At 45.0% G+C, this 26,297-nt stretch overlaps 1 protein-coding gene across 6 annotated transcripts in view; it reads right to left on the reverse strand.

The window, feature by feature from the left end:
• Positions 1-26,297, reverse strand: part of ERICH6 (glutamate rich 6) — a 38,557-nt gene that overhangs the window by 9,182 nt on the left and 3,078 nt on the right. The window contains exons 1-14 of one of the 6 annotated variants that reach the window (XM_083739458.1): positions 25,694-25,857; positions 23,348-23,402; positions 20,083-20,171; positions 17,592-17,646; positions 14,658-14,779; positions 13,383-13,452; positions 12,589-12,695; positions 12,165-12,197; positions 9,473-9,531; positions 9,138-9,254; positions 3,217-3,315; positions 2,971-3,128; positions 1,507-1,601; positions 152-315 (exon numbers count right to left, since the gene is read on the reverse strand). In XM_083739458.1, coding sequence (XP_083595584.1) covers positions 152-315; positions 1,507-1,601; positions 2,971-3,128; positions 3,217-3,315; positions 9,138-9,254; positions 9,473-9,531; positions 12,165-12,197; positions 12,589-12,695; positions 13,383-13,452; positions 14,658-14,779; positions 17,592-17,646; positions 20,083-20,171; positions 23,348-23,402; positions 25,694-25,754 — 1,284 coding nt within the window. In that variant the 5' untranslated portion in view covers positions 25,755-25,857. Of the gene's footprint in view, positions 1-151; positions 316-1,506; positions 1,602-2,970; positions 3,129-3,216; positions 3,316-9,137; positions 9,255-9,472; positions 9,532-12,164; positions 12,198-12,588; positions 12,696-13,382; positions 13,456-14,657; positions 14,780-14,889; positions 15,151-17,591; positions 17,647-20,082; positions 20,172-23,347; positions 23,403-25,693; positions 25,858-26,297 lie in introns of those variants that run through there. The other 5 variants (XM_083739457.1, XM_083739456.1, XM_083739455.1 and 2 more) reach the window with 5 other exon arrangements.

Below are 26,297 nucleotides of genomic sequence, written 5' to 3' on the forward strand. Positions count from 1 at the left end.
CTAAAAAAAGTGGTATTATGGTGCTTTAAATGTGTGGTGCAGCTGTTGCCATAGTCAAATGCAGAATACTCTGTCCTATGAATGTTTTTATCCTGGAAGAAGAAGCAGGTCCATTAATGGGGTTCCAGCGCAGGAAAATCCAGGTGTTTACCTTTCCACCTGCAATAGTGAAATCACAGCTAGAGATGCTGTAGCTGAGATCTTGGCTCATGGTGCTTCGGAATTTAATTCCCTGGAGAGGCATCTTTGTCCAGCCTGTTATAGAAGGTCTGTATTGGGACAGGCAGTAGGAAATGGTGCTGAGTTGCCGAGTATCTAGGGAACATGAAGCAGCACAGAATATTGTTCAATAAAGGTTATTTAATAAACTTGAACTAAGTAGAACAAAAACCAATTTCAATTTAGTTCAGATTTATTTTGTTTCATTTGGGTTTTTAATAGCTTGCTCTTCAATACAAATTATTAGCGTGGCTCCCAATATGAAATTAAAAACCACTATAATGGAGTTAAAAACGAATAAAGAAATTATAGCAAAACACAGCAGCAACACAAATTGGATTAGCAGCCAAGGTAAAAATTACAACATATGTTTATATTAAGAGTCTTAAATGAACCTGTTTACTAACCTGAAACAATAAAACAGAGAGTTAAAAAAAAATACAATGCACATCTCTTATCTAGGTGTGTTGGTGACCCGGAAACTACAACTAATCCAGAATGCGGCAGCTAGACTGGTGACTGGGAACGGCCGCCGAGACCATATAACATTGGTCTTGAAAGACCTACACTGGCTCCCAGTACATTTCCGAGCACAATTCATAGTGTTGGTGCTGACCTTTAAAGCCCTAAACTGCCTCAGTCCAGTATACCTGAAGGAGCGTCTCCACCTCCATTGTTCTGCCTGGACACTGAGGTCCAGTGCCAAAGGCCTTCTGGCGGTTCCCTCGCTGCGAGAAGCCAAGTTACAGGGAACCAGGCAGAGGGCCTTCTCGGTAGTGGCACGCGCCCTGTGGAACGCCCTCCCACCAGGTGTCAAAGAGAAAAATAACTACCAAACTTTTAGAAGACATCTGAAGGCAGCCCTGTTTAGGGAAGCATTTAATGTTTAACAGGTTATTGTATTTTAGTGTTTCGTTGGAAGCTTCCCAGAGTGGCTGGGGAAACCCAGCCAGATGGGCGTGGTATAAATAATAATAATAATAATAATAATAATAATAATAATAATAATAATTATTATTATTATTATTATTATTATTATTATTATTATTATTGGTAGGAACATGCTAGATCTGACCCAAGAGACCATTTAATCCAGGGATGGGTAACTCTGACCCTCCAGATGTTGTTGAACTACAAATGGCATCATCTGACTGGGGACAAGGCAAGATTCTAGTGTAAGAGTGAATATGTGCCAGTTTTCAATCTCTGCTATATAAGAGCCATTCTCACGGTTTCACCCACTAATGAGTACTGTCCATAATAATTTGCAGAAAAAATAGAACTCACAGTCAAAGACATGAGTTGGAGAGACGTCCTTTTCTCTCTCTGCTTTCTCTCTCGGGAGGTGGACAGCCAGTTGGGCCATTTGTTTCTCCTTCAACCTGCAAAATCAAAACATACATGGCATGAACCCCAAATTTCTTAAACGTTAAATTCCAGATGCTCTTGGAGGGCTGGCAAGGTGACTAGCTGATCTTTTAGCCACCGAAACAGAAGAGATTCTCCTCTGCTGCAGATTACCCTGGCCTTGCTCAGTGATGTCTTTTTCTATAACAGAGAGTTTGGCTGCACATGTTTGTGCGTAACAATTGGCTAAAGCCTATGAATCAGGGCCAGACCTCCTGAAATAGCAGGAAAGCTCAAAATTCAAATATACAGTGGTACCTTGGTGTCAGGGGTTCAGAAGGAGAGACACAGGAGGGGGAGCAAATGGAGAGTGAGGAGGAGGAGTACGAGGGGGGCGCAGGCAGTGACAGTGGCCAGAGTTATTCCACAAGCCTCTCTAGCGAATCGGAGGACTCACAGAAGGGAGCGCCGGTGGCCAGAGCGAAGGGGGCTCCAGGGGGGAAGGCCCAGGAGGAAGGGGCCAGCGGGGAGTCCCTGAGCAGCAGTTGGAGATCAGGACCAGCGTCTCCACCAAAGCGCAGTGGGGAGGGGGAGTCCCAGGAGTCGGGACCAGTGTCCTCACCACCAGAGGGAGGAGAGGAGTCAGGTTTGGCAACGCCCACATCAGGAAGCGGGGAAACGGTCAGAAGGAAAGTCACCGGCTGGGCGCGCACGCCAAGTTCAAATGTACAGGAGCGCGGCACAGCGGGGAGCCCGGGAAGGGAGCCAGGTCCTAAAGCCCGCCGGAGGGAGGGGCAAGACTCAGGAGGCTCAGCGTCAGAGGAGTCCAGGAAGGAGGGAACCCCAGAGGGCAGAAGGACCCAGCGAAGGAAAGAACAGCATAGGAGGTGGAGCCGGGCTAGAATCTTAAACTGGTGTGGGTGGAGCAGTGAGTCAGAGGGGACTTAGCCGGTCTAGCGTCGAGACATGGGTCTGCGCGCCCAGAGCTTGGAAATGGAAACTAAACTTTAATAAAGACTTTTGTATATAACATCCACTGGGCGTTGGTCCTCTGTGAGCTGGGACCTAGCGGCAGTCCTGACACTTGGTTCTTGAACTTAATCCATTCTGGGAGTCCGTTCGACTCCCAAAACCGTTCAAAAACCAAGGTGCAGCTCAAGGCTGCACTCAATCGGAAGCCGCGGAAGCCATGTCGGACATTCGGCTTCTGAAAAATGTTCGCAAACTTACTTCCGGGTTTGCGGTGTTCGGCAGCCAATTTGTTTGGGAGCCAAGCCGTTCGAGAACCAAGGTACCACTGTAATCATTACCCTGCTCTTTCTTGCAAAACACTTCAGAAATGCTGGCTTGCCCCCAAATGATACCAAAATTGTTCCTGAAAGTACACCAGCCAGCTGACAATACCTTTGGCGAGCTCTTTCTCTGGCTTTTTTCCTCTCTTCCGCAGTTCCTTCGACCTGCTTAGTGGTGATATCAATCAGCTGAACTCCTTCCTTCGCATAGCGCTTTTTCTCATTGACAATGAACTCGTGAAGATCTCTGCACTGCTGGCAACAGAAAAGCTGGAAGGCAAGATCCTACAGTTATCTCGCGGCCACATCGCCCTTGACTTTGTAGCGATGCCTTTAGGATGATTTCCCCATTACTTACGTTTCCATATTCTGCTATTTGTTCTAGACTTTCAAATGACGGATAATTCCTCAGTGGGCTGCCACAGAACTCACAAATTTCTCCATAGTGTTTTTCCAACTGCAGAGAGGAAATGGAACATTTTGAAGATGTTAGTGATGACAAACAATCACCTTGCGGGAAAGTTCAATATTAGGATTGTAATTTTTTAATCCTTTTTAGGCCTGAAAAGTAGCTAGGCTGAAAAGGGATCTAGCCTATGTTAATAAAGAAAGCTGAAAAGTGCTCTAGCCCATGGTAAAGGCGGCTGAAATGTCTCCAAGCTCTTTCCAATGTTTTTTTTTTGGTGGGGGGGAATGATGTCACCCCAAATGTCCCCATTTTAGATTTGCTTAATGGAGAAATGCTCCCATTCTTGTAATCTTATTTTGCAGCTATTTCATTCCTGTTGTCTGTTTTATTGGGTCTGATCCATGGTCATTCCATGGACAAAAGGGCTCTTTCCATTCATTTAAGGCACCGAGATCCTGTGGAGGTAATTAATAACAATAATAATAAATTTATTATTTATACCCCACCCATCTGGCTGGGTTTCCCCAGCCACTCTGGGCAGCTCCCAACAGAATATTAAAAACACTATAAAACATCAAACATTAAAAACTTCCCCACTGGAGAAGGGATGGGGGAGCTGTTTTAGCCAATTTCTCTTTCCCTGTGCAGCCCCCTGTGCTACCTAGCAAGCTGCTCCAAAGGGTTGAAGGTCATGTCCCCACCCCAAGCAGCATGAGGGGCAAGCAGGGGGGGGCGGGGGCGGGGAAGGAACAATCAACAATCCTATCTCCTTCCTCCAGAGCAAGCAGAACTCTGCTGAGAGTAACTCTGGATCAGAGGCGCAATCTTGCACTGAATATTGGGGGGGTGGGATGGAGGTGGTTCCTGGTGCACAGTGTTCACATGTGATGTCATGGGCCCAGCATGTGTCACACACGTGTGACATCATGCCCGCAATGCACATGCAACATCGCATCATCGGGAGGAGGCCAAGCGCAGAGCCCAGCCCTGTGCCAGCAGATTTTGAGGGGGCTGAATTCACCCCACTCCTAGGAGTTGGTGCACCGGCTCTGGATCCAGCTCATGACATGTAATGTTTACATTTACAACAGATTCTTTTGCAACTGTTTTTAGCCATTTTGCCAACTTTGAGGCGAGTGAGGTATGCTGGTGCTGGTCATTACAAACCTATGATTTTGTCACAGTCAAGCCTCAGATGCACAAATCGCAGTGCATCTGGTAAAACACAAATCCTGCCCCTGTATCTTCTTAACACAAAAGCTAAAGCAAAATAAATACGTGTAGCTTATTCCCTCCCAGAGTTCCAATTCCCGGTAACTACAGTGCCTAGAATTTTTTGAGGGAAAGGATGTGCTTCAAATGTGTTTTAAAGGTGCAAGCAAGTACTGAAAATGGAATAACAGCAACAACAATGTGCAAGACTCTGCTCTCGGTCAGAATTAAGTATTTTTTAAACCTCTCAGAGTGTAAATAAGTGAAACTGAAGCCCTCCAAGTCACCTGACAGCATTCACTTTCATCCAAAACTAAGTAGATGAGGAAAATGGAGGGGAGGGTCCTGTGTTAAGGACTGCAGAGGGTTGTTTTTTTTTGTATTACCTGGGCATGAATTGTCCCCAAAGGCATGCTAAAAGGCCACAACAAGCAATCTGAACAGGCTTATTTTAAGCCTCCTTCTGTAAACAGCATAAGAAAACAAGCAGCTCCTTGGCTCAGTGGCGTAGCGTGGGTTGTCAGCACCCCGGGGCAAGGCAAGTAATTTGTTCCCCCTAACCCATGGATTTGTGCCCCCTAACCCTAACCCCCCAGATGTTGTGCCCTGTGCGGCTGGCCCCCCCTGCACCCCCCACGCTACGCCACTGCCTTGGCTTTCCAAAGCTCCAAGTAAAGAATAAACAGCAGCAGAAATAATTCAATGCAGCGCTACAGCGAACGACCAGCAGGGGGCAATGTTAAAGTTGTCGGGAATGCCATCCCTAATAAAATAGAGGCCATGAATCCAAATCGAAAATTAGAATTACTGCATTGCAATTGCTCATAACACGAAGTGACCAGCACTGAGGGCTGCATCTACTGAACAAAGGAGCAGGGAAAGGAAACTGAACTAAGGAAGGGCTTGCAGGGCTAGGCATGGGTGGGAACTGGGGTGCAGTCCTCTCCTGTTTCGGTTGCTTGTCCCCAGAATCGTGAAAAGTTTCTGAAGCGGAAAAAAGCATTATGAAAAAGTTTATTTAAAATGATAGGGTTGATGCAAATGATCCCTACTTCCCAGCTTTTTCTCAGATCTCTATCCCCATAATGCAGAGGTTCTCAAACTGCTGTCTGCAAGTTTCATTCAGGTGCTGTGAAAAGACTGCAGAGCAGGTGGGAATATCTTCCCTTGGCCCTGAAGTATATTCAATTTTTTTTGACAGTGGAGAGCAAGTCATTTTGACCACAGCCACCCTCAAGTTCAAATGCAGAAACAGGATGAATGCTGAACATGCAAATTCTCAGGCTACAGCTGACAAACTCTGATGGCTTTAAAAGAATGCCCCTTCCTGTTATTCCCACAATGCTTCCTTTTAAGGCATTTAAATAAAATATTGCAAATACATATTTTGGCTACAACCCAGAGGCTACATTTTTTGCATTTAGCTGGCAGATATTATTTTAGCGAGCAGCTTGGCATGACCATTAATAACTCCTAAAATTCCCATTACTTTGAAGGGAGAGTTGAAATCTGTGCTTAGCTCACTCTCACGGAAATCAGTGAGATTTATAAGTATTTAGCTTTCACAGGACTGCGTCCTAAATGTCCATAACATGCAACATCTCACTCTGCAAAATGCAAAAAGAGAGTTGAGATTCCTGTATACAATATCAAGGTTGTGAGATTCATCTCCTGACTGAAGTCAGGCAGAACTCTGTGTGCCTAAATTAAGCAGAGCTGGAACTTGGCAGGTTCCGTCAGTATTACTTCAAAATTCGGTACATACCAGCAACTTGTGTACATCATTAGACAATAAGGCACTGTGCCCTTTTAATAAGAACCTGTGGAACAAACTTTATGCAAACAAAATGCCAGAATCAGTCAATTCCGCATACAGAAATAACATAGCTGCTTCTTTCTTACAGATAATTATGACTAATTCATCTCTCCAACAAAGTAAGTAATGAAAACACTAAATGATTATAATTTTCCCGCTCCTGGGGAAAATCTCAAACCCTTGGATTTCAGAATATTGCTTTTCTTAAATGAATTCTCAATTGATCACCTTAGAAGAGGTGATGCAAGGAGGTCATTCAACCCTGGTAGATTTTGGCTTTTGCAATAATACTATTATTCTCCCTACCCATCCCACACCCTGTAAATTGGAAATGGCGATTTTTCTGTAATGGATTTTCATCAGAATTTACTACAGTATTCAGGCAATTCATGTGGATGCTCTTTTAAAAATAAATTAAAAAATGACTAATGTAAAATTTGGCTAGCAAAATGCTGAATGGAGAGAGGGAAAGTAACGTAAGGTTTAAAGAATGGGTGCCTTTTCCCAATCCAATAATCTAATTTCCGCTATCAGTTCAACAGAGCTTGCTTCCTCAACTCCTTGCAGAATTTCTAAAAAAAGACCCATACACCTCTTCAACTTGCCTGCAGCTCTCATTTTTTACTGAAACAGGTGGTGTCAAACAGTAACACACCAAGACCACTGAACTATATGACATGTTGTTCCTTTCCTGCTCTCCTCTCCCAAATCCAGATTTGTTAATCTTGATTAACATCAAGGATGGCTTGGAGAGTCTTGTTTCCCTTTCCCTTTCTCAAGGGATTACAGGCAACTGTAAATGATCCAATTTCTTTAAGGATCTTAGAGCCATCTGTTTCCTGGAAAGCGTGACAATCGGCAATCTAGACACAGGATGAGGCTTCCCCACATATGTTTCTGGAGTACACCTGCCTCTAGACCAGTGTTTCCCAACCTTTTTTGGGCAAAGGCACACTTGTTTCATGAAAAAAATCTCGAGGCACACCACCATTAGAAAATGTTTAAAAAATTAACTCTGTGCCTATATTGACTATATATAAAGTAACTCTCGTTAATAGGCATCAAATAAACACAAAGAAAGTATTTTATAATTACTTTATTATGAAATAGTAAGTACCGTATTTTTCCTTTATTTCCCCCCCCCAAAAAAAAACCAGGTCGGGGAACAGTGGGATGGCGGTGCTGCGCCTCCCCGCTGTCCCCCGAGCTTGTGGGGCTGGCCCATGTCTGCCTGGCGCGAGGGGCGCTCTGCTTCAGGGCGCCCCGCGCGTCGGGCGGCAGGCTACAGTCCGCAGCATGGGGAACCCTCTGTTTCAGGGCGCCCCACGCGCCCCCCAGGTGCGCAAGGCTGGCCAACACCAGCGCGGAGCATGGGGCGTCCTCCGAAGGGCGCCCCGTGCTCCGTGCTGCCAGCTGCCGCCCGCAAGCCTTGCGCTCCTGGGGGGAGATCCCCCGGGTGTGCAAGGCTGGCCAATACCAGCGCGGAGCATGGGGCGTCCTCCGAAGGGCGCCCCGTGCTCCGTGCTGCCAGCTGCCGCCCGCAAGCCTTGCGCTCCAGGGGGGAGATCCCCCGGGTGTGCAAGGCTGGCCAATACCAGCGAGGAGCACGGGGCGGCCTCCGAAGGGCACCCCTGCTCCGTGCTGCCGGCTGCCGCCCGCAAGCCTTGCGCTCCTGGGGGGAGATCCCCCGGGTGCGCAAGGCTGGCCGACACCAGCGCGGAACACGTGGCGTCCTCCGAAGGGCGCCCCGTGCTCCGCGCTGCCAGCTGCCGCCCGCAAGCCTTGCGCTCTCGGGGGGAGCACGGGGCAGCTGACACAAGCGCGGAGCACGAGGCAGCCTGCCGAAGCGAGCGGCGATGGGATGTGGGGGGGAGGGAGCTCGCCGCCCCGCGTGTGCTCGCCGCCGCCCGGCCTCTCGCCGCCCGACTCGCCCGCCTCCCTCCCACGGCACACCAGGCAGCGTCTCGCGGCACACTAGTGTGCCGCGGAACACCGGTTGGGAAACACTGCTCTAGACACCAAATAGTTTCAACTCTTCCACTTCTGAATGCTCCTTACCATTTTATTTTGTCTTTATGCGGCGTTCTTCTTAGGCTACTTACCTAAGCAAATCAGTATGTTTTTAAAAGTATGTGGTATAGCCCCTTCTGAGATGCAGGTGCTGGTGGCAGGGGTTTGGGGTTACATATTGAAATATGCATACAGAAAGTATACAGAAGTATACAGAAGTATGCATACAGAAAGTATATAGAAAATATGCATACAGAAAGGGACGCAGGTGGCGCTGTGGGTTAAACCACAGAGCCTAGGACTTGCTGATCAGAAGGTCGGCAGTTCGAATCCCAGCGACAGGGTGAGCTCCCGTTACTCGGTCCGAGCTCCTGCCAACCTAGCAGTTCGAAAGCACGTCAGAGTGCAAATAGATAAATAGGTACCGCTCCGGTGGGAAGGTAAACGGCATTTCCATGCACTGCTCTGGTTCGCCAGAAGCGGCTTAGTCATGCTGGCCACATGACCTCGGAAGCTGTACGCCGGCTCCCTTGGCCAATAAAACGAGATGAGCGCCGCAACCTCAGTCGGTCACGACTGGACCTAATGGTCAGGGGTCCCTTTACCTACAGAAAGTTAGTACATCAGAGAGAAGTGTGTGTGTGTTTAGAGGAAATGGGACATTCAGTCACACAAACACATGCATTCTTAAGTGGTGACACTTCAAAAGCACTACATTGTAGGTTTGCACAAAAGTGTGCAATGCATCACACATTTCCCTGTGTGTTATTTTACACACGCATCTCCCTGGTTATCCTACATGCACAAACCACAGAATGGATAGAGACACCACCTCAAAATGAATGTCTTCTCTTGATGATTCTGGCCTATAGGCAAGTATAGTTGGTGGACCAACGCTGGAAAGGGTGCGTAGAGATTCCTGAAACAGCTTTAAGAAGTCTTCTTGAAACTTAAAAGAAAAAGAAAAACACACAATACAATGTACAATGCAAGAGATTAATTCCATTTCAAATCTCAAACCCCACTGCCCAGAATGTTCCCATAGGATCACCCAAAGATGAATGGCATCAGCCTTGATTTGGCTGAAAGGGAAAGCGATGGCGGTGGGGACGTTGAGTTGGGAGGATGCTTTGACCAAAATGTGCAGAGGCCATGAGTGACCAATACCTCCGTGTCGCACAAAATGTCTAAGCAGCTGAGGTCCTCGTACCAGACGGCGTAGATATCTAAACATACACAAGGAGAATGGGTTAGGAAATTGGTCCGTTCTTGCTTTTAAGGTCTGAATCAAAGGACACACCCACATTGCTTATTTAGGACTGGGGATGCTGAAGTAGCAACAGGCCAGCGACAGCCAATTGTGGCACCCACTTGCGATACCTTGAACATGATTCAGACTACAGCTCCCATCATACCCAGCCAGTGTGGCCAATGGTGAGGGATGATGGGAGTTGCAGTTCAAAGCATCTGGAGGACACCATGCTGGCTACCCCTGGCGTGTGCAAATCCTTCCCAGTACACAAAGAGCAGGGTGCCGCAGCTTGTGCCCATCCATATGCCCAGTGGACATGGGCTGATGGCAGGGCCAGCTGTGCAGCTCAAGATGTTCTGGAGTGGGGGGAATACCCCTTTCCCAGAGACATTGCACATGTTCCATTGTGTTTGTGCATGATGTCACTAGACCAGTGTTTCCCAACCTTGGGTCTCCAGCTGTTTTTGGACTACAACTCCCATCATCCCTTGCTAGCAAGACCAATGGTCAGGGATGATGGGAACTGTAGTCCAACAGCAGCTGGAGACCCAAGGTTGGGGAACACTGCACTAGACCATCAACACCCAAACAATCTCTCTTGGAAGTGCCCTTAGGAAGACTGGTCCTCCAGTTCCACATGTTGGTGAATGTACACTGGCAAGCAAAGCCAGTCCAGTTGTTAGGCAAGGTGAGGATGCTGCTTCAGGCCCATGGGTGTCCCGCTTGCACCACTGCCTCTGCCAGCAGCACCGATTTGGGCAAGAGCGTCTCCATTTGGGTGAATTCTTGCCTGAAATCATGCCAGATCTTGCAGAGACTGCAAGGCGTCACTTAAAATTGGCATGATTTTAGAAATACCAACAGTGGAAGAATGGCAGGTGAAGATGTTAGACTTTTTGGAGCTGGCTGACCTGACTGGAAGAATCCGTGATCAAAAAGAAGAGGAACATCAAGAAGAGTGGAAGAAATTTAAGGACTATTTAGCTAGATATTCGAATATCACATAAGTAGAATCACTTGTAAGTACCAAATTGGCCTAGGATTAAAATATGTTGAATTCCATAACATTATGGGCTGAAAATGTTATGAAAAGGAAGGAAGATAGAAATTTGAATAAGTAAATTTTATTGAAAAGTAGATATTGGAAAACTGTTACAATGAGATTTATTGAAATTCAGTTAGGAGAGATTTGAGGAAGTCACTTAACAATGTAAATTAAATTGGGCCTTTAACAGTTAGGTGTTTATATGTTTGTTTCTATTTCTAATATTGTAATGTCTTTTCTTTTTGTCTGTTTGTTTTAAATTTGGAAAATCAATTTTTAAAAATTGGGGGGGGGGGGGAGAGATAAATAAAATTGACATGATTTTGCCTCAAGCTGGCAAAGAACTGTCTTAAGACTGGTTATCAACAGATATTCCCATGAGCTCAGTGGCTCTTAGTTTCAAGGAGACATACTGAGCTATCAAGCCTGGTGTAGGCCTCTTTGCATGGCCATTCAGGTGCTTTTTGAGCTCCCCCCAAAAAGCCTTGCCTTAGTTACTTCCATGGATTTGCATGCGTTATCTAGACCAGCCTGCTGCAATGCCGTTATTGCTTTTGTCTGCTTACTGTGGGCTGCCCAAAGACAAGCCTGATTTTGTTTTGAGGCAGAATGCCCCTGTGCCTTAGGAGTGCAGTGGGGGAGCACTCAGCCTCACAGCGTTAAAAATATAGTGGTCAGAATAGAATAAAAGCCACAACGTGGTGAGGGGAGGGAGGCTCAAAGGAACAGCCAGTGCCTGCCCATGCGCTTCCATTGCTGAAGGAAGAGTGGAATAGTAAACTGTGGAAAATTGGGCAGGGTGGGGAATGTGCGCATCTGGATTCTACCCAGCAAATAAGCAGCAATGGAGCATTGCTAGAGGTTAAAAGAAGAAGAGCTTGCCAGTTTAAACCATCGATTGGGTTGTCTACCTGTCAAGGCTACAGCTTGCCATTTAAAATGGGAAACTTGGAAACAGATGCCTCAGAGCGCAGGCCAGAGTAGCTGCTGCAAGTATTTGTGTGCTGATATTCACAAGGGAAAAGCACAAATTCACACACACACAAAAAGCAACCAAAGAATATCTTGGAACAACGAGATGCTGAAGAAACAGGACAAGAAGTGCTGACATAAATCCAGCCTGAGGCTGGAGACAGACAGTGAGAGTAGCATCATTTCCTGTGATGTAAATTTTTCTTTCTTTCCTTTTTTGACCCGCCACCACTCTTCGGATCAGTTTTGCAAGCTTTCGAAGCAATAAAAAGCCTGCAAAACCTGTTCGCCATAGGCAACAGTAGGATTGCACACAAGTCCGCCTCCACCTTCAGTGTGTCACAATACACATTTCATTGATCATCACCTTGCAATGTAAAGCAGGTTGTTAACATTCCCATTTTACAGACCATGATTTAAGACTGAGGAATAGCAAGGTGCCCACATTCTCTCGAGTTTACGGCTGAGCTGGGGTTATACTGCCTAGATTTCACACCCAATCCCCTCCGTGGAGTCGCACAAGACTAAAAAGAAAAGAAAAGGCAGGGCTCAAAATGAAGGAGAAATTGATGTGCTGAGGACCAATTTACCATTCTCAGGATGAAGCTTGTCTTCCTTTGGATCTGCAAAGAAAACAAAAAAAACCATAACATCCGGCCTAACTATAGAACAGCCTTTGCCAAACGCAACCCAACCTATAACACATTGCAGCAGAATAATCACATGTTTTGCAAGCAAAAGGCTCTGCTTTCAATCCCTAAAATCTCTGATTTAAAGGAGATGAGGGAAAGACCCCTTTCTGAGACCCTGGAGAGGCACTGCCAGTTAGAGCAGACAACCTAGGTTTACACGGGCAAATAATCAGATCAGGCTTGGGGCGGTTTCTTATGCAGCTAAATGGTTAATTCTATGCATGGAGATTACAGTGGAGATTTTTTTGCTGCTATTTTGTGTGTGTCTGTGTACGTGTGTCAGAGATAGATAGACAGTCAGCACAAGAAGCCTGTTACTTACGCCTTTTCTTGTAGCAGTCATAAAGCCAGCTCTTATCTGTCTGCATTGAGACTGATCTTCCCAAAAGTTTTTCGGATTGATCAACAGCAACTGCATCCAACGCCTCCCTTTTCAGTAGACACAACATAAGACGCGTAAGCAAGCTGAATAATTAATTTATGTCTCAAAGCAAACTCCAAGCTCCTTTGTTGTCTTTGAGGCACAAGAGTTATCTTTGTCACTCGCAGCTTCTAAGTAGCGGAAAAGCAAAATGGCAGAAGGAATGGACCAGCGGCCAATACAGAGAATTGTGGTTTAGACCCATTATACAAATCCCACTCATGATGCCACCCGTGCAAACATATTATTGCCCTAATCTTTGAACTGACTACAAAATCCATCCATTTGTTGTTATGCTAGCCCCGGAAAAGAGAACAAATGCATTTAAGCAACCTTAAGGAAAGAGAGAAAAAGGGAAACAGCTCTACCCCCAAAGCAAAACCACAACAAAAGGAACTTCAGCCTTGAGCATAATATTGTGAAGGCGATTTGGCTTAAAATACAGAAGACTGCCCTGCCCTTCAGTCCTTGTTTCATGGCACCTCTGCAATTCACACCCTCTTATACCTAAACTTTAAACCAAACTTTAATTTAAAGCTGAAGAATAAAAGGAGGAAGCGTGATTTCTTCTTGTCGTCTTCACGATCATCTGGAAGAAAAGCACACTGCTCGGGGTTTTGGCTGTTGTTACTCAACAGCGACATGATCAAACTCAACATGGAAACATGGAAAAGCAACACACTTCAATTGCTCACCTCCGTAAGTGGTACCCAGCAGAGCTCTCTCTTCTGATTCCTCCCAGTATTGCAGGGTGACCCTTGAATCCTGCTGAGCACAAGCCGAACTAAGTATGTATACGGTTGACCAAATCTCCATTGCGTACGAGCTACAGACCATCAAGATTAATAATCTGTCCTTCATGAATGGGACACCTCAGTCTTGGGGCCACTCTGATGACCCCAAAACACCTACACCCCCAGATATCTCCCTCAGAACCAGATCTCTAGTTCCTTTCCAGGACAGGGAGTGGGGCAGACACTTGCGGGTGACATTGATTTGGCAAGGAATGCAGAGACAAGCAGAAGTCGCTTGTCAGGTGAGGCAGAGCCACCAAGGTGGGTCACTGTTGCTTACTGGAAGATGCAAGGTGGTGCAAATACATTGGCAGGAGTGTATGAATTCATGAGGTGACCTTAGGCAACCCACTGTCTCTCAGCCTCTGTTCCTCAAATTGCATTAACGGGAGATCTTACCTTGCAGGGCTGTTGCAATGATTATGACTAGATGATGCATATGAAGTGATTGAAAGCACTATTGTTATAATATTTTTTGTAATTTCCCTCTTCTTGTTCAAGCACTTAAACTGTAAGTGTGTTTGGCTCCACATTTCCTCTCTCTCGCTTAAGCTGTCCCCTCATAAAAAGCCCCCCCCCCCGGGAAAACATTGCTGCAGCCTTGCAGTAAGAAGCTCCCAGGTTCAATCCAGGTTCGGAAGGTTTGCTGCTTGAAATACTGGAGAGCCAATCAGTGCAGACAATTCTGAACTAGGTGGACCAATGGCCTGCCTTGGTATAAGGCAGCTTCCTATGTTCCACTTTAACGTGCAAAGGAAGGTTGGAGCACCGATTTGGAAAGGGCCATAGCTGAGTGTGAGAGAAGGTCCTAGGTTACTACTATTATTTATTAAATTTATATACCACCCTTCAGCCAAAGATCACAGGGCAGTTTACAACATAAAAAACACAAAACACCTAGCATAACAGCAGAAAACCAGACAAAAATGCCCACCTCAACAGACACATTTAAAAGGCCATAGATTGCTTAATCAGCCAAAGGCCTGGTTGAAGAAGAATGTTTTCACCTGGGGTCTTAAAAGATATGTAATGAAGGCACCAGGCGAGTCTCCCTGGGGAGAGCATTCCACACACAGGGTTCAATTTCAGCATGTCCAGGTGGAGCTGGGAATCACGCCCCCCCCCCCAAGTTACAGTCCTTCTCTCTTGGCGCATGCAGAAGTTAGAACACAGTACCTTTGCTTGAGGATAAGGAGTCAGTGGTTTCTGGGGAGGAGAATTCTGCTGATTTTTCAAAGGGGGCAAAACCTAATCCTGGCTTTTGACTGATGTCAGCACTTCCCTCTGGGCTTTCTGACCTTGGAAGATGAAAAACGATGTATTAGTGCTTGAGGGAAAGGGCAAGCAATTGAATTAGAGGAAGCCCCACACTTTTTATGTCAGCATCTGCGCAAACACAGACACGTACATCGTTGAGCCCCATAACAACACAGGCAAGCCCCGGAGCTTTCTATCCACGGCACCAACAGTACGTCGGTAATTACTACTGCCAGTTCCTGAGGAATTCTGATTCTGACCACAGCACAGCCTGCCAGAAATAAACATGTTTTCCATGCAGTTGCGATGCATGCCGCTCCTTCTAAGAGCAAACTCGAGCGGTGACTACAAGTGTCAACAGGACTGGAGCGAAACTTGGGCCACGGAGCCGGGGTCGGGGGGAAGGAGGAGAGATCAGCATTCATGGGGTAGCCCCGAAGGTGGTGGAAGTGCAAAATATCTACATCTTTCAAACAAACACCTAAGGAGCACTAAAACAATAATAATTTAAAATTTAAAAATGCTACATTTTTTAAAAAACCAGAAGCATTTTTACTTGGTATTATAGGTCAGGACATTAATAGACAAGATGTTAAATTGTTTTTATATGTAACAACTGCGGCAAGAGTATTGTTAGCCCAGAAATGGAAACATGAAGAAATTCCGATGAAAGAAGAATGGCAGACAAAATTAATAGACTATGCAGAATTGGACAAAATGACAGGAAGGATTTGAAACCTGCGGGACCAGAGATTTACAGAAGATTGGAAGAAGTATATTAATTATTTGAAGAGCAACTGTAATCAACAAATTATGCTAGTAGGACTATAAGAAGTTTTCTAAGGAGAAATATACGAAGTGTTACAAAGTAGAAAAAAATAGAGATATTGGTTATGAGTTTAAAATGTAATAGGGAAGATAAGAAATGCATACTGAGAGATTAGATTGGAAAATTTTCAGACAGGATTGATGGAAGTCAAAAATTTGAATAAAATGTAAAAGTATGTTTAATTACTGTTGAAAATGCTATGTTAAAAAAACTAATAAAAATTATTATTATTATTATTTTATTAATCTGTTTATTGAGTTTTATACAAATCACCAAACAGTCATCTAAAACAGTAACATAACATACATGAAAAAAAGAAAAGAAGAAAGGAAGAACAAGAAGAGCAGAAAGAGAAAAAAAAAGAAAAAAAGAAGAAAAAAAAAAGTATTACAAACATAGTGACTTCCAACCATCCCGGTTTGGGTTACAAAATCCTTATAGCTTACTCGCTAGTTACGTTACCAATAAAATTATTCAAACATTGCAGGTGTTAGATTCCATCCGCTGAGACGTTCTTCACTCCGAAGATTGCTTCGACATAACCTAAGAATTTACTCCAATCGTTTTTTAATTTGGTGTTATTTTGGTGCCTGATTCTTTGTGTCAATCTCGCTAGTTCTATGTATTGGAATAGTTTCAGCTGCCACTCTTTAATTGTGGGGGTGTTAGGCGTTTTCCAATTCTGCGCCAGTGAGATCCTGGCCGCAGCCATAGCATATTGAAAGAGGTTTTCATCTTCTTTTCTAATCTCATTTCCTACCATTCCTAAAAGGAACGCCTCCGGTATCTTAGGGAAGTTATATTTTAATATTTTCTTTAATTCATCATAGATTTGATCCCAGAATCCTTTCACCACCTCACAGGTCCACCACATATGGAAGAAGTTTCCCACCTTGTTCTTACATCTCCAACAGGTGCTGTCTCCGGTTTTGTACATCTTCCCCAGCCTTGCCGGGGTGATGTACCAGCGATACATCATCTTCTCTAAATTTTCTCGGAGAGCAGCACATGCCGTGAACTTCATTCCATTCTTCCATAATTTCTGCCACTTCTCCTGTTCCAAATTATGTCCCAAATCTCTGGCCCATTTAACCATAACCCCTTTGACTACCTCGTCCTTAGTTTCCCAGATTAACAGTTGCTTATACATTTTAGAGAGGAGTTAGATTCCAATATTTCTACCTGGAATTTCGATTTTTTTTCACTCATCCCAGTTTTTTTATGTTCAAGCCACAACGCATTAATCTGATGATATTGAAGCCAGCTAATTAGTTTTCCTTTTAACTCATCATAGGGTCTGACCCTCCAGCCTCCTTCCCGTTTAACTAAAAGATCTTCATAAGTCCATCTTCCCCCTTCTTGATTTGTTTTTTTAATTGTTATAATATCAATTGGGGAAAGCCACCAGGGCGTACTGCTTTCAATCACTTTTTTATTCCTGTTCCAGGCTTCAAGTAGGGGACCTCTAAAAATATGACTTGAGAAGCTTTTATGGGCTTTTCCTTTCTCCTGCCATAAGTAGGCATGCCAGCCAAACCTGGCGTCGAAACCTTCAAGATCCAGTAGATCTGGGTTTTTTAAGGTCGCCCAGTCCTTTACCCAGCAAAGGCAGGCAGCATCGTAGTAAAGCCTTAGATCTGGGACTGCGAAGCCTCCCCTCTCTCTCGCATCCGTCAGGAGTTTAAACTTAATTCTAGCCCTTTAAAAAAAATTATATTATATAAAATTATATTAAAAATAAAAAAATAAAAATTGCTACATTTTTATTTCTAAAAGGTAAAGCAGGCTTTCCCATGAGACCCAGAAATCTAGCTGTGGTGTCTTCTACAGTCTGGAAATCTGTAGTCCACCTTCCATGACACATCGCGGACCAGTTTGAACAAGATGCAATAAGTTAGAGGGAAAGCTCATAAATGATGTCGGAAGAGTGAGCAGAAATTTCATTCCACCACCCGCTTGTAATAAGGTACATCCCATTAATAACCATTTTGACTAATGCAAGAACTTGCTGTTGTTGTTGTTACCTAGCTGGAGAAGTGGATGGTCCACTTTTATCTCTTCCTGCATGATCTTCAGGACCTGTTCATATAAACAGCATTATGATGGCACTTACATACTTAGAGAAACACAAAACATCTATCCTGAGCTTTTCTGGGAAACCAAATGTTATTCTTAATATAGGCATCTTTTAAATGAATCCACACTAAAAATACATCAGTTTGCCTTATGCTGAAAATAGTACCATAATATCAAGGGATTTACTGGGGAGGAGGGCACATTTCTTCTGTAATGAGAATTTAAGTCAACTGTTTTCTAGCGTGTGAAAAATTACACACTGATCTAAAAATTTTGCCCAGCCACCATTCCTATGCACTAAATAGCACAGCACAGGGTGTAAGGTAGAATTTATAGAGGGCAGGGCTTTTGCTGCAATACCAAATGAACAAGACTTTTCTAGCGTTCCCTGTGTGTGTATTGTTCTGTGACAGAAAGGGGAGGTGTAAGCTCTGTAGGCCTTTGTACAGTCAAGGCAATGATGTGTGCAGAACAGTCCCTACTGGGCAACCAGCTGAGGCAAAAAAATCCCTTGTTCCAAGCATCTGGGCTCATATCCACCTCCAAGGCTAAAACCAGTTGTTCCTGATCTGAGAGGCTGCTTCTGGTATGCAAAGAGTTGATCTGGATTTGAAGAGGCTGATCCGGAATTGCTGCCAGCCTGGAACTGTCTGAGCACTTCCTTCTGCATCTGTCTCATACCTGCTCAACCAGCATAGCAAGGATGCTGTGGCCCTTCAGGTGATGCTGGACTATAGGTGTTGTTGGACTACAAATTCCATCGTCCTGATCACCAGCCATGCTGGTTGGGGTTGATGGGAACCAGTGGCAAAGCTTCATGCTCCGGCACCAGAGGGGCGGAGAGCAGGTGGGGCTGGGGCTGGCGCGTGTCCCAGGGGCATGGCATGCATCCTGGGGGCGGGGCATGCCACCTGCGGGGGCGTGGTGCCCAACACGGGCAGGAGGGCAGCCGCCATGGCACCCCACTGGGATTGTGCTGCCGGGGGCAGTGCGCTCCCCCCGCACTCCTCTTCCTCCGCCAGTGATGGGAACCTTGGCAGACTTTGGGGTATCAAATTTGAGTGGCGCCTGATGCTAAAATTTGGCACCCCCACTCTGTGTCTCATGCTCCACTCTAAAGCATTGGTGTGGTACCTTCTGCAGCATGGCGCCCACAGGTGCCTGCACTGGTAAGGTAAAGGTAAAGGGACCCCTGACCATTAGGTCCAGTCGCGACCGACTCTGGGGTTGTGGCGCTCATCTCGCTTTATTGGCCGAGGGAGCCGGCGTACAGCTTCCGGGTCATGTGGCCAGCATGACTAAGCCGCTTCTGGCGAACCTGAGCAGCGCACGGAAACGCCATTTACCTTCCCGCCAGAGTGGTACCTATTTATCTACTTGCACTTTGACGTGCTTTCGAACTGCTAGGTTTGGCAGGAACTGGGACCGAGCAACGGGAGCTCACCCTGTCGTGGGGATTCAAAACACCGACCTTCTGATTGGCAAGTCCTAGGCTCTGTTGCCTGCACTGGTAGTGATACCCTAAAACCCAGTGGCCTCAGTAGCCGTGGTACACTAGGAATATCCCTTATCCACTCAACCGTTACTTGTTTGGCACACAGGTGTTAAGGAGACGTCTAACTGCATTCAGCTGAATGTAGTTAGAAGCCACCACGTGATTTGGAACTGCATAATCAGGGATGATGTTGATGGTGATTAAGCCACTGGTCACATTAATGTCCTGAAGAGACTCAAGATACAACTACAAACATGAAAACAAAGAAAACAAATTAAAAACAAAACAAGTCCCATAACAACCACGGGAAGCTTTGGCAGCACACTAGTAACAAAACATCATCTTGGTCCATCAAAAGCTGCACAGGGAGCGAAGCTAAGTCTTTATCTGGCACCGGAAAGATGTCAAAAACGGCGTTAGGTGGGCCTCACTGAGGAGAGCATTCCACCGATGGAAAGCCATAACTGAAAAGGCCCTTGCCCTTGCCACCACCCTCTGAGCCTTCCTCAGAGGAGGGACCTGGAGAAGGGCCTCAGAAGAAGATTTAAGGGTCCAGGTGGGTTCACATTGGGAAGGTTCCCAGTCTTGGATTCCCAATCTTCAGGTGGTGTCTAGTCCCTTTCAGGTGAATGCAGTTAGACCTTCTCGCTCAACATGCAAGGGAATGCCAGGCATGTGAGAACAACAAAGGTGGGTCTTGTGTGTGCACCCCTTGCCCTCTTTTAACCCCTGCATGCTTTGGAAAACACCTGGAGACAGCTCTAGTTGGATGAGCAATAGCACTAGGAAAGCAAGCGAACAGTAACTGGCTGATGTGTATGTTTTGGTGTTTGATGGCAACCCTGCAGCAAGTTTGTGAGCTGCAATGTAGTGACTTCCTTCCCTCTGCCTACTCCAGATGATATGCTTTCTTAAACCACTCCACAGCAGCAACAATACAATACCTGTGCCTATCTCTCTCCTCTCTATGGTCTCCTCTGGCTCCATCTCACTGTTGTAAAACTCTGAAACTGTCACAACAATTTCAGATGCCCTATGTTAAAAATAAATCGCACATTTAGCTCATGAAGAAAAGATTGCCTCTGCAACACTAAGGACCGATGCACACAGTAAAGTAATTTTATTTGAAATTGAGAGCCATTTAATATACTTTTTATTCCAAAAGAAAAGTAACAACCTTCACAGGCTCTTCAGTGGCCCTCCGGGCTTCAGGTTGGACTCCAACTCTCCCCAGCCCCAGCCAGCGTGACCAATGGCCAAGGATAATGGGAGCTGTAGTCCAGACTTCTGAATAATAATGGACTTAAAAGTTAAATGGCAGCAAACCTTTTAGGGAATCAAGGTTGACCTCTTCATGTGCTACAGTAGAATCTTGGTTCTTGAACGGCTTAGTTGACGAACAAATCGGCTCCCAAACGCCAAAAACCCAGAAGTGTTCCGGTTTTCGAACCTTTTTCAGAAGCCGAACGTCTGATGCAGCTGTTGGCTATTGTTTCTGGGGCGCCTGAGCCAATTGGAAACCATGCCTTGGTTATGGAAGTCAAATGGAAGTCAAATGGACTTCCGGAACAGATTACGTTCAAGAACCAAGGTACCACTGTATTTAATTTTGTATTTATAAATGTTTCAAAAAGCATACAGCACAACTATGGATGCAATAAAGGTAAAGGACCCCTGACAGTTAAATACTTTGTATCAAATACAATAAAGCCATTATTTAAATTAACAATACATAATTATCCTCCATTCAGGATCCGATATTGTTTGCTCAACCTTTGATACCATCAAAAGCATTTCTGGAAGGGAAAATACCTACAGCAATATTATTAAGGCTGAATGCCCTGTGAATTCATACAACAAATCAACTTTTCATGGTGCCTGTAGCTTCCTGTCCGCAGGTTTCCCTTTCAGGGCGTTACTTGAAATGCATCACTATTGTTTATTTATAAAACTCTGTCAAGAAATACAGGGAAGCATGTGGTGGAAAACCTCAACCTCTGTCTGTGACAACAGACAAGTTATGAAAGTTTCAGGCAGACAGCCTGAGGATAATCTAATCCCACAATGCATACATGACTCCATCCTGCCCTTACATTTTGTCAGTGTGAAATTCCACAGGCAGCACTTAACAAGGGTTGCCTTCCTTATGGAGGAAAGATTGCTGAAGACTTACAACCTTTTTTCAAATAATGGGCTTCTCTGCAGCAGAAAGCAGGCTGAAGCAATCTGTAGCCAGTCCTAGAAGGACCAGCACACATGCTAAACCATGGGTAGGCAAACTAAGGCCCGGGTTCCGGATCTGGCCCAATCGCCTTCTAAATCTGGCCCGCGGACGGTCCAGGAATCAGCATGTTTTTACATGAGTAGAATGTGTGCTTTTATTTATAATGCTTCTCTGGTTTATTCGTGGGGCATAGGAATTTGTTCATTCCCCACCCCCCAAACTATAGTCCGGCCCCCCACAAGGTCTGAGGGATAGTGGACCGGCCCCTTGCTGAAAAAGTTTGCTGACCCCTGTCTAACCAGCATCAGGTCCTCTGACTTACTCAAACCAACTCTATTGTTAACACACACACACACACACACCCTTCTATCAGCTCCACCCCAAATTGTGTGTGCCTGTGTGTCACCTTTTCAAATGCATGGCCGTCACATTCTAAGCATTCCAGCAAGGCTCTCTGTACATCTCCCACAAAGGACAGGCCCTTAGCTATTACCAAACAATTTGCTTGACAAAAGGCAATACCACTTTGCAAGTTGTAATTTAGCAAAGTGCCACTTCCCATGTTCCAGAATTCAGGAGAGAAGAGAGAAAATGGCTCAAAAATAAGCGAGACTCTTGCATCGCTGCCTGAAATGTTTAGCTCCCCAATACATAACTGCCTTATTGGAGATCTTTACGTTCATATAGCTAGACAACTCTGGGAAGATGCCATAAGCAGGATATGCCATAAGCTTTCAGTCTACTTCATCAGTTGAATGAAGCGTTATGTTCCCTTCCACATGTGGGTATGGGAGGGAGCTATGATAAGTTTGCTAAGTCTTTCAGGTTCCACAAGGCTCTTTTCGCTCCAAGAGACTACCGCTCTGGAATTTTTGACAATGGAGGCGGGCGTGCTATAGGTCTGGGATCGGCCACCTTTTTTTTCAGCTGAGGACTGTGTTGCTTTGGGGGGACAATCTGTCAGAGGCTGCCTATTGACAGTAGGTGGAGCCACACCATCTTTCTCCCCACCCTCACCCTATGGGGTGTTGGCAGAGGGACAGTTTATTCTCACGAGGGGTAGTCTAAACTGATTGCTTGCAGAGGGGCACTAAAATTAGGCTGAAGGCCACAGTCACTCAATTCTAGCATGGATAACTATTCTTTTTTCCTCACTCTAGAATTTTGTGATAACCAGAGTGTTGCCACGCTTCATTTTTATTTTTATTTTTATTAAATATTTTTTATTGCTTTTTAACATACTTACATATCATACATATCACAAACATACTTACACAGCCAAGAAAAAAGGAAAAAAGGGAAAAAAACGAAACATGTAATACATAAAAACATAGACAACTCAACTTACATTGACAAACACTCATCGACTTCCCTTTATCTCGATTTCGGAATAAAGTTATCATATTTTTTATCCGCAGTGTCTCATTTTTCAAGCAATTTTTACGTAGTAAGCGTTATCTCATACCTACTGTGAATTTTTCAAATATATATTTGTTTTTTATCAACATTTTTATTTTCCTTTTATTTCTGTTTCCATATATAACTTAAATTTATCCCATTCATTATTAAATTTTGTACTTTTTTGATTTCTTATTTTCTGTGTCAATTTTGCCAGTTCTAAATAGTCAAATAGTTTAGATTGCCACTCTATTATCGTTGGGATTTTAGACGTTTTCCAATACTGTGCTATGAGGGTTCTGGCAGCCACTGTTGCGTATTGAAAAAATGTTTTATCTTCCTTTTTGATTTCTTCGCCAATTATCCCCAGGAGGAAAGCTTCAGGTTTTTTGCTAAAGGTGTACTTGAGGACTTTTTTAAATTCATTATAGATAGATTCCCAAATTTTTTTAAGTGTCTCACATGACCACCACATATGTATAAAGTCGCCCTCCTTACTGCCACGCTTTGTTTTTAGCTGCTTCAGCAAATTTTCTGTCGACAGTCCCGTTTTCCATGCGTTCGTATCAATCTTTTAACTTACTTACCTCCCTGATTGAGCAGCTTCTGGGGGCAGCTGTTCTCTTCCAATGTCTTTGCTGTCTGTTTAACATAAACATATATAGGTGAATTGTTGGTATGCAATATAATCCTAATGACAGTTTCCAGTACATGGATGTTTAAGGTCAACAGTTTTGCAGAAAATGGACCCCATTCCAGGTCATGGCTTACCACTCCAATTGAATTCAGTAGTAATTAATTACAAATAAATCTGCAAAGGATCAGTTATCATTTTTGATTGGATTTAGAGTGCAATCAAATACATATCTACTCAGAAATAAGCACCACTTACTTCCATGCAAGGGTGTTTAGGTTTAAGGACTGCAGCTTTAATCATGACAGTCTGGTTGAATCTGGAAGTATTTCCTTTTATTGAACATTTCCATAGTAAATGAAAACGACATTAGTGGGAACAATATTTTAATAATGCATAGAAGCTATAAATATTAGCTCTATCTCATTTCTGCAGGCCTCCACAACAGTTGCTGTATGTTCGTTGGGAAGGTAGAGGCACTATCTTAACCATTCTACCAATTTTTCAATAAGGTTTAGTAGTGGTGGTTGTTTCTTTTTAAAAATTATAACAACCTGCCGGCACATATGGGAACGGCTGTAGCATAGTGATACAGCATCTGCTTTGCCTGCAGAAGGTTCCAGGTTCAACCACTGGCATCTCCAGGTGCAACTGGGAAAAACACCTGTCTGAAATCCTGCAGGATTGCTGTCAATCAACATAATGACTGGCAGCAAGTCAGGCAACCCTGAGCAAAATGAACCAATGGTCAGACTCAGTACAGTGGTACCTCTGGTTGTGAACGGGATCCGTTCTGGAGCCCCGTTCGCATCCTGAAGCAAACGCAACACGCGTCTGCGTGTGTCTCAATTCGCTGCTTCCGCGCATGCACGTGACATCATTTTGAGCGCCTGCGCATGTGCGAGTGGCGAAACCTGGAAGTAACGCGTTCTGTTACTTCCGGGTCACTGCAGAGCGTAACCTGAAAATGCTCAACCTGAAGCATATTTAACCCAAGGTATGACTGTATAAGGCAGTTTCCAGTGTTCATACTGTCCTTACCGCTCCCTATTTTAAAATGACTTAAAGTAAACAACATTTCAATATTTTTTTAAAATACAAAGATAATATGCTACTAACTCTTCTTCCCCTCCTATTATATAATTATTATTTATTTGATTTACAAACACGCCATAAAAACAGCTAAAAGCAGTTTTAAAAACAGTACAAGAAACAACTGTATTGTTTTAAAAGCTACAAGGCAGAGACTTTTTCTTTCTGCTGGAAAAGCAGGAATCCGTGTTCCATGTGGCAGACTTGAGGAAGGGTTCTGACATGGTGAGGAACTGACTCAGTGAGTTTCCTTTCACATTCTCTCCTTCCGTATGTACTTACACTTGATGCCACCTGGTTCCCTAAACCATATTATGGGTTGCATTCAAAACTTTTACTCAGAGCACATCCACTCAAATGAATGGGCCAAATCAGCTATGGCCATTAATTTCAATGGTCCTGCTCTGAGAAAAACTTAACTGACTACAACCCTATGCCTCTGTGGGTACTGGAATACTGCACAAGCAAAGTAACATAAGGAACTTTAAGGACACTGATGCAAAATGCCTTGAGTCTATTTGATGGGAGAGGTCTATAAATATAACCAATGTACAAACTTGTGGTGCTTGTTTGTTTGTGTCTGTGCTTCACTCATGAAATTTGTCTCAGCTCCATCTTTGCAGAAGCTCCTTTGATCATAGCAGCCAACTCCTAGGGGCCAAGGGGTCTTTGCCCCCCCCCAAATATTTGGGGCCGCCCCCCCTCAATGGATGCACATCACTATTCCAGTTGTGCCTGTGCCCCGCATCATGTGATGCCCTCCTCCAATACAGCGTTAAAGTTGGCACTTTTGCCATTGATCCAGATGAAAGAAGGGGCACTGTGCCAACCTTTCCCACCTGTTAGGATTGAGGCACAAGAAGGCAGCACGAGGTTGGGGCGCTGCCTTGCTGGGAGACACAACCGTCGCTTTAAAACGTGGCAGAACTAGTGGCAAGTAGTTCCGCTGCCTACCGGCCCAAGAGAGCATCTTTTGAAAAGAGGTGCGTTTGGGAGCTGCTACTTCAGCGTGGTCCAGGTCCTGCACCCCGGACTCCACGGACGTCTCCTTTGCTCCACACCACCTCCCCTCTTTAGCCCAAGCCTCTGCGGGTTGGGGGCATCGATCTTTCTATCATCCAACTCTTTCCCCCGCCCCATCCTTTTTATTTTTTGCCCCCTCCCATGGCATCTACGTTCCAGAGCACTGCCTCTCTCGAGCAAGCACCTGGATCTTCTCGGGCTTCCTCGCCATCCTTCTCCGACTTCCCAGAAGCCCCGTCCATCATGCAAAGTGCAACCCAATCGCTTCCTTTGCAACCGCAACGGCGCCGGGGCCGCGGCCCCTTTAAGGCTCCAGGGAGAAGCGGCGTTCTTCGCCCTCTGTGACGCGCAGTGTTTTGCGTTCCAGTTGCCAGGGGGACTCCGGCGGGACATCAAAGGGGGCGGGATCTGCGTCTCATTCTCACGTCTGTGCAGAATATCCCCCCTCTCTTTGCAGCCACGTTCAAGTTGTGTTTGTGTTTAGCTCGCCGTTCTCTACACCCGCATCTATTTCATTTCCAAGTCTTGGGACAAACACTTTTCAGACACAAAAAACCCACTATTTGGCTTTATTATGATTACATTTGCACCTCACTTTTCCTACAAGGAGCGCATGGTTTTCCCCTTCCCCATGTGATCATCACAACAACCCTAAGAGATAGATAAGACTAAACCACTGAGCCTCTTGGGCTTGCTGATCAGAAGGTCGGCGGTTCATATCTGTGCAAGGGGGTGAGTTATTGTTGCTCTGTCCCAGTTCCTGCCAACCTAGCAGTTTGAAAGCACAC

This window comes from Podarcis gaigeae, assembly GCF_964106915.1.
Source record: "Podarcis gaigeae genome assembly, chromosome: 5".
In the NCBI taxonomy this organism is placed as follows: domain Eukaryota; kingdom Metazoa; phylum Chordata; class Lepidosauria; order Squamata; family Lacertidae; genus Podarcis; species Podarcis gaigeae.